Source organism: Chiroxiphia lanceolata, chromosome 11 (genome assembly GCF_009829145.1).
Source record: "Chiroxiphia lanceolata isolate bChiLan1 chromosome 11, bChiLan1.pri, whole genome shotgun sequence".
Lineage (NCBI taxonomy): Eukaryota > Metazoa > Chordata > Aves > Passeriformes > Pipridae > Chiroxiphia > Chiroxiphia lanceolata.
In genome coordinates, this window is record NC_045647.1 from 1,035,055 (window position 1) to 1,047,536 (window position 12,482).

Sequence of the window (12,482 nt, forward strand, 5' to 3'; positions counted from 1 at the left end):
CAACCTTCCTGAGGAGTTGGAGCCCTGCACTGGTGACCCAGAAGGGCAGGTTAAGACCAAGACTAAACCCAGGGAGCTGACAAAGCCTAGCTGCCCCCTCCTCTGTGCCAGCCCTCCCAGCCATGGCACAGAGGCACCATCATCCCTGTCCCAGGAACTCCAACATGTTATCCACAAGGATAACCAGTTCTTGGAGCTGGACATCAGACAACATTAACTGGACACCCAGTTCCTCATAAATTACGTCTCAGCTCTATTGAAATGATGAGATGAATGTTCAGCATCTTTATATGCAAGAAATATCCAGAGACAACCCCGTCCTTCCAGCACTGCAATGCCCAGGTGTGGTCCTGCACATGGAGGCTGTGCTGCCACAGGAGCTCTGTCCTTCACAATCAACCTTCCCAAATGAGGCAAGAGAACTCTGCAGACCTCCTTGGATCATTCATCTCCAAACTTGCTCCTGGCTGTAGTTAACATCCCTTCAAGGAAAGGAATTAAAATCTCCTCATGTTCACCTTGCTCTTTAGAAGATGATTTATACAAGAATGAAAAATATCCTTGGTACAACAGATCAAGCTTGACCACAAAATAGCATTTGTGTTCCCCCCTTTAAAGCTCTCGGGTCCTATTGGCTCTGTGTGGGTTTTGTTAAATTTGTTAATAAAAATATTTATTAGGAGATGGTGGGAGGGGAGCTCTGGCTGTGGTGCCCAACGAGGGCGTGCAGCTTATGCAAACCCTCCTCCCCAGGCAGCAGCAGCCCTGCCTCCCACACTTCAAAAGGATATTTTTCTCAGTACTTTCCTAAATCTGTTTTAAATATGGATTTGGAGGTCTACCTTCTGGCTCCTGGTTAAATCTCAGCTCTCTATCTCCTGCAGAGCCAGAGTGAGAGCAGCCAGACCTCCTGGGAAGTCCATTAGCAGGTTTATGAAGGAGAAATACCATTCCCTGCTGGAAACGACCCGCTCCGGGGCCTCGGAGCTGGTGGCAAGTGGGTGTTCGTTAATGAAACTAATAAAATTACAGGAAAACATACAGAGGCAAGGAAACTGTGTTAATATTTAGGCCTGATTTATACAGTGCAATGCAGGGGAAGTACATGACAGCCCGTTGTGCTGCCTGGAACAGGGGGTTGGTGCTGCAACCAGTGTGGCCACTCCTGGGCAGCACAGAGGGATAAAGTGATAAGGGAGGAAGAGGTAAAGTGCTCTCAGGATGGTTCATCTCCTCTGAAAACTTACTAGACCAATGAAGGCTGGAGTAACTATGTCTAAATCACACAGTTCTGGCTTCCCAGGTGGACCTGGCTTCCCTTTAGCTGTGCTCTGCCTTTCCCTGAGCACACACCTAAGGTGGACTTTGGGTACAGAATTTCAGCCAGTTAATTTTCTCCATGTGCAGGAAACAATGGAAAGACAACAAACTGATGTGTGATGGTAACAACCTTCTAGGGCTTCAGGAACCACACTGAGCCAGAGACAAGCTCAGGCTTTTCCCCAGTGATTTCTCCCGTTGGAAATCAGGCTTCTGGAAGGGGTGCTAAACCAGCAGCAGCCATTCCTGCCTCTGGGCAGCAGCAGCCTTATTGCCTTGGCTAAAACATGGTATTTTCAAACAGATGCTAAACAAACATGGTCTCGGGCCACGACAATATAAAAGCCTTGATTTGGGTTGAACACAAAAACACACAATGTGGAATGAACTGAGGAGGGATGGCTGTGGGGTCAGGGTGGCTGTGGGGTCAGGGTGGCTGTGGGGTCGGGATGGCTGTGGGGTCGGGATGGCTGTGGGGTCAGGATGGCAGTGGGGTCAGGGTGGCAGTGGGGTCAGGGTGCTGTGGGGTCGGGGTGGCTGTGGGGTCAGGATGGCAGTGGGGTCAGGGTGGCAGTGGGGTCAGGGTGGCTGTGGGGTCAGGGTGGCTGTGGGGTCGGGGTGGTTAGGGGGTCAGGATGGCTGTGGGGTCAGGGTGGCTGTGGGGTCAGGGTGGCTGTGGGGTCAGGATGGCTGTGGGATTGGGGTGGCTGTGGGGTTGGGGTGGCTGTGGGGTCAGGATGGCTGTGGGGTCGGGGTGGTTAGGGGGTCAGGATGGCTGTGGGGTCGGGGTGGCTGTGGGCTCTGGGCTCACGGGCAGTGGGTTCAGCGGGCAGAGGCCCCGGAGGGTGTGAGGGGCTCCGTGCTCACCGTTGAAGTTCACGCTGCGGATGTACTTGAGCAGCTTCTTGCCCCCCGCGTGCTCCATGTCGGGGCAGAGCCCGGCGCCGTCGGCGCACAGGTCGCGGCTCATGTGGTGCAGGGCGTGGGCCATGGCGTACACGGCGTCGATGACAAACTGCACCTTCCCCTCCTGCTCGTACGGGGAGTCCTTCCCGATGCGCTCCTGCCCTGGGGACACACGGACACGGTGAGGAGCAGTGCCCACCCCAGATCAAACACCCAACCCTCCTGGAGCACACTGAAAATGCCTTTAATCCATACAATAAAACGTTCTGAGTTAGGGGTTTACTAATTAAAACATAAACAAACCTCTTTGATTGCTGCCAGAACCATTGACACCTCTTGCAAGTTGTTCTACATAATCCAGACAAACAAATCCTGCCACGATCACCAACTTGAAGCCCTAATCTACAGGGACCACCTCAGAGAGAGAAAACTCCAGGCTTCGAAAACTCCCAAAGCTTGGCTTTGAAATGGGAAAATATTTAAAATAAGCACAGCTGGTATTTAAAGTCTGATGTTTTGTTCTGCTGCAAATTCCAGACTCTAATTGAAAGTTGGAGCCAGATTGAGGGAATAAAGTGTCACTTCAGAGATGCCACCAAAGGGGTGCTCTGGGGAATAGAGGAACCTGAGGGTATTAACAGCACCTCGGGAAGCTCCGAGTGTTGGCATCAACTGTCACCCTCTGCTCCCTGGCCTGCAGAGCCTGAAATGTCCTGCAGAACCCACTGATTGCCTCTAAAATATTTTAGCAGGAGAGCCCTCAAGGAATCCAGGAGTTAATGCCAGCCCTGGCACAGCGGGGGAAGCAGAGCTGGGGAAGGGTGGAAATCATTCCTTGGGTGTGCAGGAACCACAGACCCTGGGAGCTGCTCAGCCCACGGGGAGAGGCATGAGAAACTGAGAGCAGGGAGGGGTTCTGTACATGGAAAATCAGAACTTCAATCACACACAGGCCAAAGAACTCCAGAGCAGTGACAAAATAGGTGAATCCAAATATCTGAAGTGGAAGGTTCGTAGCCTGGTGATGTGGCCTTAGCCCAAGGCACTGAGGTGGCCTTCCTGCCTTTCTGGTGCCCTGAACAGGTGACTGGGTGCTCTGCAATTAGGCAGCAAACCAAACAGTGTTTCCAGAGCTCACAGCGACGGACCCCAGGCTGAGAATGGGGAATCTTTGAATCATTTCCTTTCCCCCAAAATTGCCCACTGACTCCCTGCTGTTCCCTGTCCCAGTAACACCTGCTGGATTCAGCCTGTGCAGCTGCAAACTGTGAACGCACTGACCCATCTCACCAGGGATTCATGGAATGGAACTGCTGCTGGGGAGTGGCCTGAGCTGCAGCCACGAGGCACCACAAGTACAAGCTATTATTTTCCAAGGGTAGCAACACCACATCCCATGTTCTACCTGCATTATCCCACTTTTCTAACCTCACATGGGTCTCGCTCATCTTCCTGCAGTACCTGCAGGGCTGGGAGCTGCCAGGAGCTCCAAGGAACCAGACCTTGGAATCATCCCTTGCAAATATTTCAGACGTTCAATCAAAGTAAATGTTCCAAAGTGTTGGAGTGGCAAAAATTCCTTTGCTTATAACCCTAATTAGAAACAGGATTGAGTGAATTTAAATTAGCTGATACCAATGAGGAAAGGAAATCAAGCTGTTAATGACGGTGAGAACTAATGATTTAATTGAGGCAAGAAGTCCATTTTCCTGTTGCTGCTCAACTGGCAGGTTTGGATCTCTCCCTCCTGTTCTAACCAACAGCAGCTTTACCAGTACCAGCCCCACCACCTTCCCCCCCAGCAGAGCAGGGTCTGCAATAACCCCCCAGCAGGGACAGCCCAGGGGTGCTGTCCTGGCTCAGCCCCCAGGGTGGATCATTCTCCACCCAGCCTGGGAGCAAAGGCTTCCAGTTTTGTTTTCAGCTCACGAGAAAAAGGCAGAGTCCCAAAAAAATCCCTTTTTTTTCTTCTTTGAGTGAAGAGGCAGCAGACCAGAATTCCAAATAAGCACAGAGAGAGAAGAACAGAAATTCTACAAACATGAAGAATCATGGAGGTGTTGGGGTTGGAAAAGCCCTGTAAGATCACAGAGTCCAACTGTTTCCCCAACACTGCCAAGGCCAGCACTGAACCAGATGTCCAAATATATCCACAAAAGAGATTTACTTGAATACAAGCACAGAGACACCCCCCTATATGAACATCAATAATTATCTACATTTCCTTCTTCCTGGGTTCCTTCTGTATTGACCAGACTGCACCCCTGATGTCTGAGCTGCTCAACCTGCAGGAGAGCTGGAGAGGGACTTTGGACAAGGACCTGCAGTGACAGGACAAGGGGCAATGGTGTAAACTGGCAGAGATTAGGTTTAAATTAGATATTAGGAAGAAATTCTTCCCTGTGAGGGTGGTGAGGCCCTGGCACAGGTTGCCCAGAGAAGCTGTGGCTGCTCCATCCCTGGAAGTGTCCAAGGCCAGGTTGGAACAGCCTGGGCCAGTGGAAGGTGTCCCTGCCCATGGCAGGGGTGGCATTGGATGGGCTTTGAGGTCCCTTCCAACCCAACCATCCTGGGATTCCATGATTGTGGTTGAAAGACTTTTTACCAAACCCCTTCGGTTTTAAACCTCAGCTACTCTGGAAACACCGAAATCCTGCAAATAATTCAGCAGAAAAAGCAAGTTTCCAGACTGTGAAGTTCCACGAGTCCTTTTCATTATTTCACTCCCCTCTCATTGATTACAGAACTTACCCCATTTTCAAGCCCTGACAAGGAAAATGCTTTTAAGTGGTTTCAGCCCAGCTCTGTAACCAAATTAGCAATGCACCAGGAGTGGGTGCCAGGGGAAGTGGAGCTGGGACTGAAATGCTGCACACAAACAATACTGATAAGGCAGAGCATGTTCCAGAAGCACAGCTGGCCAAACACACAGCAGGAAGAAAAGCCTTAGCAGTGAAATATCTGAGAAGAACCTGAGCAAAACCCACTTAAAGAAACCCAAGAGCAATGTAACAGTGTCCAAGTATGAAAATTTAAAATCTTAATGGAATTTCCATGAACAACAACAGTTTCCTGTGTTGAAACAGGAAAGTTTAGTTGAGTATTAAACATCCAGAATTGTGCACAATAAATCCAGGTGTGGAGTCAAATGCAGCTGCTCATCCAAAAACATGCATGAATTCATACAATTGGAATGTGCTGTCCTTCACCCAAACACGGGCTGAGTTACCTTTCAAAGACATTTTGTTGCAATTACAAGTTTAACCCAAATCTGAACTAGCAAAGAACCCGCAAAGCAAATGCCATGTTTTACATATGTCAAATAGTCTTCAGACTATATAAAAAGAATTCAAAGTATCCCAATTAAAGGGCCTGGCTGAGCAGAGTGTTCCCTCTAGTTTATATCAACCTACCACTGTAGTAACTAGTGAGCAAAACAGGCCCAAAGTCCATTTTCAGACAGGGACAAACCAAAGTGATGGGCACAATTTTAATTCCAACTTCAACATTATTGTGGGAAATATTTCCCCCTCTTAGGCTGAGCTGAAGAAGCTTAAGCAGAAAGTTTTCCACAGGCTTCAGGAGTAGCCCCTGTATAATGGGAGTACAGAAATTCAATTATTAATTATTCCTGGAAGAGAAGGAAAGTCGCCAAAGCCATTAACTTCCTACAGATAAAAGCAGCAGGGGTGGTGCTGTGAGTGCTTCCTGGCAAAGGGGCAGGAGTGAAACCCCAGCACAGACAGGTCAGGACACTGGGGGGGGGTCTCAGGGAATGAGACTTGGTGCAAGAGAAGAACCAATTGATGAACTGGGGTGTTGGGTGCATCAAGAAACCACGGGACCCTCCGTGCTGCCAGAAGACATCAAAAGCACGGAAAGTAAATATAAACCCCACTTGCACCATCTTCTGCTCTTTTTACATGTTCCTGGTTGGTTTTTTTTCTTGGCTTTTTTTAACTTGGAGATCTCCAGGAGCCACACAACAGCATTATTTCCTTCAGCAGTGAAGCAGCTGTCATCTGCACACAACGTGGTTTCAAGAGAGCTTCTGTCCCATGGTTGGAAATGGAGTAGCTTGGGATGTCAGGAGAAGGATCAAACACAACAGCAATTTATTGACATGAGCATCTTCTGCTTCCAAAGGATCTATTTGAAGGTGATGACAAATAATTTAACTCCCTTCCTACTTGAGTCTCAAGTGCTCATCATCCTGATTCCCGAGAGACGGAGCAGCCGGGGCCCTGCTGCATCTTCACAAGAGAAAAACACTGCAACAAAGAGAGGGAAAAAAAGGCCCAAATCCAGAGCGGTGAGAACACAGAGAGAGGGAACTCCTCTTGTCCCATCTCCTTCAGATGACAGAAGTGAAATGCAGGTTTGAGAACTCCCGGTCACACCTCCTGCATCTCCACAAAGGTGACACTTGACACCTCCCAGTGCGGGAGAGCACCCTGCACCTTCTCCACGTGCCTCCTGCAGCTGATCTGTGTGGACTCACTGTTGTGATCACATGCCATAGGGGCCGTGTTATGATGAATAAATAGTATCGCCAGGACAATTTTTGTGGCATATAATTTGCCCAGACAGACATCAAAATCTCACTCCATTGGTGCTCACACGAGAGGAATTCAGACACCGGTGCAGTTTCTGAAGGATTAAACCCATTTTCAAAGGGTCTCACACAATAGTGCTTCTGAGAACCTGGTGATAGTCATCATTAAGAGGAGATTTAATTTAAAGATTGTGGAATGCTCACGGTATCAAACAGGCAGCGATTATAAGTTGGAATTCAGCAGCTGGTTAAGTGCTGACAGAAAAATGTCTGCTCTTCATCCATCTCCATCTCCAGAGTGTTCAGCACCATCACAGACCCGGTGCCTCTGAGCACAGACACGTCCACGGTGCCACAGCTACAATTCTCAGTCTCTGACTGAGTGCCCACATCAGCCTTTGAGAACAGCACCCAAACCTCCTCCAGGGCAGAGCCTGTGCAGCTGCTGGTGGCACTACAGCCCCAACAGGAGTTCCTGCAGCCAGGGCTCTACAAATATGATCAGAGCTACTCCTTGGTGCTCACTCCTGGTACAGGCACTGCACAAACAGGAGGGGTAAAGTCTGAAGGCTTCTCCAAATGAGCTCTTTATGTGAAAGTAGCTGAGAACCAGAGCTTGAGGACAACTAACAATATGCAGAGTAAATATTGTAATTTCAAGGAGCAGAGTAGGACAATGAGGCCTCTTTGCAGCGTAATCCCTGTATTTCATCTGACAAAGAACTCCAGGATCCAACACCAGCCCTGCAGTGACAGAGCCCACCTGGCCCAGCCCCAGCCAGATCATTAATTACACACAAAAGCCTTTATCTCAGCACCATCAACCCAATCCCCTGGGATTTTCTGGAGAAAAGCAGATGAACCTTCAAGTTTCTACTTGAGAACAGTGAGAACATTTGGGTGTGGAGGTGAGCTCTGACCCCTCCCCGGGAGCTCTGCTGCTCTCAGAGCTGAGGCCTGGAGCTGCACCTCGCTGCAGTGCAAAGCACCAATCAGATCCCAAAATAATGATGGCCATCAGTCGTAATATCATCCCATCAGTGGGACATTCTGACTCTCACACTGCCAATATCACTCACAGTTAATGCTTTTTCTGATGCCCAATTTCCTTCAGTTTGGAGAGGAGGGAAGGAAGGTGTCAGGGCTTGTCATTTGGGACAATATCGAGCTCTAATGCAGCCTTTCAGCTCAACAGGGTAAGTTGGTCACCAAAACCAGATGTTTGTGCCCAAAATACACTGAGGGAAAGAAGAACAACATTTACAGCCACATCAGACAAAAAGGGCTGTGAGCAACTGTAATAAACCATGGCACGAACAGTAAAGGGCATCAGGCACTTCCAGAAATCATCCTAAAGATCTTGGAGCAATGTGTAGTCAGATTCCAGCCTTTTGGGGAGACTCCAAGCGCCAAATTTAAGAGCAGTGTGTTCCCAGTGGGAGCTGCACTATTTGTGTGCTCGACACTCCCACTCCCCCCGGGAGCTGGAACCAAAAGAGATGAAAGATGGGGAGTTACCATCAATTTTCAATCAAAGTAAAACAAATCCTCCTATGAACTGATTCCCTTTGATCAAAATTCAAGGCAGTCATTTAACATAACACATTTCAAGTGTTGCTGTGAAGAATTTAAAGGAGAGGGAAGGAAAGGGCCGGGCAGGGCACCCAGGTGGCACCACTGGCTTGAAACATAGTCAGTCATAGAAACATAGAATCCTGGAATGGTTTGGATTGGAAGGGACCTTAAAACCATCTCATTCCAACCCCCTGCCATGGGCAGGGACACCTCCCACCAGCCCAGGTTGGTCCAAGCCCTGTCCAACCTGGCCTTGGACACTCCCAGGGATGGGGCAGCCACCCTGGGACCCTGTGCCAGGGCCTCCCCACCCTCATAGCCAAGAACTTCCTCCTATAAATTGTTATGAAAGATTCTCCATCTAAAACAAACTAACAAAACACCCTTCAGCCACCCTGAACTCAAACAAAAGTACTTCTGAGTCCCATGGAAAACATTCCTTTTCCTGCTGGATGGACAGTCTGAAACAGGAAAAAATAAAAGAATGTAAGGTTTGACTCTTTCCATCTACTTCTCTTGTAGCCTCTCTTTCTCTGTAAGGCTGATGTTGCTGTTCCAGTTTCTCTACAACCTACAAAAAAGCAGTTTATTTTTCCCTCCCTCCCCAGCCAAGCCTCCTTCCTCCAGCCGGGCAGTTATTGCACTGCTGCCCACCCTGCAGCACGAGGAGGGGAAGGGGTGAGTTACCTGTGCATTTCCTGTCTGTGTCTTCCTTCTTTGAGCCAGTGATGGTCAACTTGCAGTTGAAGTTATCCTCCCAGTACTCTGCAAACCACACGTTCCTCCTGTTGTTCTCCAGGGTGCGGGAGGTAAAATAGGCATCGAACCCTGGGGAAGGAGAGAGGGGAGAGCTCAGGTTTGGCTCGGGCTGCAGCCTGAAAAACAAACCCTCTGGTTGTATCTCCCTCAACACCCAGCACGTGCCATGTCTCTGTCCACGTGAGATGGCCCTGGAGAGAAAGAAAATCCATTGAGCATGTTCTTATCAGCTGCATCTTGCAGGGCAGTTACTCTGTTTCTGACTGCCAGGTACAAAACTGGGTAAGATAAATGTGAAACAAGATTAATATAGATAAGAGTTATAAGGAAAAAAGCATGGAATAGATACACACCAATAAGGAATGAAAATAAATCATATGGTGCAGCTGTGTCTCTCTATCGCATCATCACAGGGGTCCTTTGGGGTTTGCAGTCAGGAATGGCTGTAAATGCATATTTTATTGAAAGAGGGAAGAAGTTCCTGCCACTGTAGTCAATGACTTCCCTCAGTGCCATAGGTGGGCAGAGTGACACAAGCTGGCACAGCACACGATGGAACTGAGCCGGAGGAAAACCATCTGGCATCAGTAAATGAGCACAGCACTCCTCCCCTGGGCATAAAAATAGACAGCACAAACCCAGATGTTTTAAAAGGGGAAAGGGGATCCAGAACGGGGTCAATCCACCTCCTCCTGTCAGCTTTGTGTGCCACTGACCCAACCACAACATGTATTTTCCTAATGCTGAGTCTGCTGCTCACGAGTCGCATCCCAACCTACCTCATGTCCCAAAATCAAAACAGAAAATCAGTACTGGGGCCTTCCAGTAACAGGCTGAAAGCAAACTAACATTTTACCTGCAGCCTCCATAGAAAATGATACAGTTTATTAAATTAAAAGTAGGTCTCTTCCAACCCGAACCAGTCTGTCATTCCACCATTACCATTTCTTGGATAAAATTTCCTAAGGAAAATATTCATGGTCAGATGGGTCAGAAGAACATTTGGAAAATCATCAGGTTTTAAGATCACACAACCTAAACCTTTTTTTTTCTGCAAACCTGTGTGTAATAGTTTTACTCACAATTAAAAAAGGATTTCAAAGGGGATATTCAGTCATAACCAAACATTTCAAAGGGGGTATTCAGTCATAAGATCTACAACATACAAATGGTTCAGAAAGAGAAACAAGGAACCTTCCCCATGTGCCAAAGCCACTGACCTCTGGGAAAAGGGCTCTATAACTTAATAAGGTAAAATCAATGAGTCTTGATAAAACTGTAATAAAATTCCATATGAATTACTCTAAGCCTTTACAGATTTAATAACAAATAACAACATTCCCATTGATTGCTTTAATGATCCCTCTGCATTCACAAGGAGGAATATGGATCCTACTACAGAGGGAACAGGTTTTATCATTATTTCCTATTGATCAGGACAAGGAGATGAGTGAGTGACAATGGGACAGTTCAGAGCTGGACAAATTTCTGTGAATTCCTCCCTGTGTGGGAATACTGTGCCCCCTCCATCCTGGCTGTGCTGCAGGTCCCAGCACTGCTGCTCCCACAGAGCCAAGGTCCTGGGGAAGAACTCCAAAGGCATCCCCTTGGTGAACTGCCCTCCTTCCCAACATACTTAGGGCCAAGAACCCCAGACTGGTTTGGGTTGGAAGGGACCTTAAAGCCCATCCAGTGCCACCCCTGCCATGGGCAGGGACACCTCCCACCAGCCCAGGTTGCTCCAAGCCCTGTCCAACCTGGCCTTGGACACTTCCAGGGATGGGGCAGCCCCAGCCCTGAAACCCCTCCCCAGGCAGGACTATTCCTACACCTCCCACAGTCCTGCAAACGCCAGTGGTCCCGTCTGTGCCCGTGGGTTTGAGGCAGAGGAACACCTCAAATGCATCTCTAATTTTAGATATCTTTTGGAAAGAACATGATTCATAAACACTCAGGTTGGAACACAGGCAAACATGTTCTCTGCAGCAACAACTGACTTAAGCCTGTGCTTAATCTTAATCTTTCTGAACTGACGACACTAAGACAACTTACACACAGAGTGCTAAATATCAGAGTTCTGGGTTCAGAGTCTCACAGGGAATTAGATGACCCACAAAAAAGCTGGATGCTTTAATGCAAAAGTAGGAATAATCTCTTCTTACCCCTGTACACGGCCAAGTACTTCACTGGTGTGACAAGATTTACTGATTCCCCAATGTTCTCCATATTTCATACTTTAGCAAATTACTTTTTCAGCAAATACATCTAAGAGATATAGATAGTTCTTTTATGAGATTTTCCAAATTAAAATGAATCTCTTATTACTTCAAATCACCATGATTTGATTAAATCATTATTTTTACACATAGAGAGATGATACTGCCTAATGGGTTCATTTATCTCCCACCACAGGATAAATATGTACATGAGCTCCATAGTGATGAAAGACTGAAAGAGAAAAAAAGGAGGAGCATGGAGGGGGGAGAAGGGGAAAGGGCCCCGATCCCAAGCCCTGGGGAGGGGCTGGGGAAGTCCAGGTAGGGGACAAGTGCTTGTGGTTGGTTTCCCACTATCTCAGGGGGTGCCATCCCCTTTGGTCAGGATAGGAGGGGTCAGCAGTGCTTAAGAGATTGAAAACAGAAATTCCTGGGGGGAAATGGGAATGCCTGACCCCCAGCTGGCTGGAGCCAGGTCACATTTGGTCCAGGTGTTCTATCCTACATTCACAGTCAGTTGTCTGGACATGCAGCGCCAGCACCCAGCCCTGCCCAGGGAACATTCCCAACCCTCCACACCCTGAAAAGCCTCTCAGGTCCTCCCAGACCGGGACTCACTGAGGAGGAAGGATGTTACAGCACTGCAGAGCTGGGAATGCTTAGAGGAGCACCTCCATTATCAACCAGAAGGTAAGACTTGCTGACGTGGGGATGCTATTTACTCCCTCCGACAAAACAGAAAGACCCAAATGATTTATTTCTCACATTAATCCTGCATCTCTCCTTCCCTTTGATGGCCATTTTCTGGCTGAAGGCATCAGGCTCAGCTCCCTGGCAGAGGGGCCCAGGGAATTGGACGTGCTGGGGAGGCTGAGCCAGGGCCAGCACTAAGGAGGGGTTTGCAGGGGAAAAGGGAGCCTGGCAGGAGGGATTTGTGCTGGGGAAAGTTCAGAAACACATCCCCAGAAAAGAACAGTGGCCTGGAAAATAAAAATCAAAACAGGGGCTCCAAGGCTGAACTGGCCCCAGTGAAACCAGCAGCAGCCAAGGGACATTCCCAGGATCTCCAAGAGGAACAGCAGGGAGTGGCCCATGAGGCCAATGTGCCCTTGGCATGGATGGAACAGGGACTTCAGAGGGACTTGTGTCCC

At 48.5% G+C, this 12,482-nt stretch overlaps 1 protein-coding gene across 7 annotated transcripts in view; it reads right to left on the reverse strand.

Moving 5' to 3' along the window:
* Positions 1–12,482, reverse strand: part of GRM7 (glutamate metabotropic receptor 7) — a 229,867-nt gene that overhangs the window by 67,568 nt on the left and 149,817 nt on the right. For all 7 annotated transcript variants that reach the window (XR_004359143.1, XM_032699467.1, XM_032699470.1 and 4 more), the window contains exons 5-6: positions 9,044–9,184; positions 2,188–2,388 (exon numbers count right to left, since the gene is read on the reverse strand). Coding sequence is in view for 6 of the 7 variants with exons in the window: in XM_032699467.1 (XP_032555358.1) it covers positions 2,188–2,388; positions 9,044–9,184 (342 nt within the window). In the remaining variant the exon portion in view is untranslated. The remainder of the gene's footprint in view (positions 1–2,187; positions 2,389–9,043; positions 9,185–12,482) is intronic.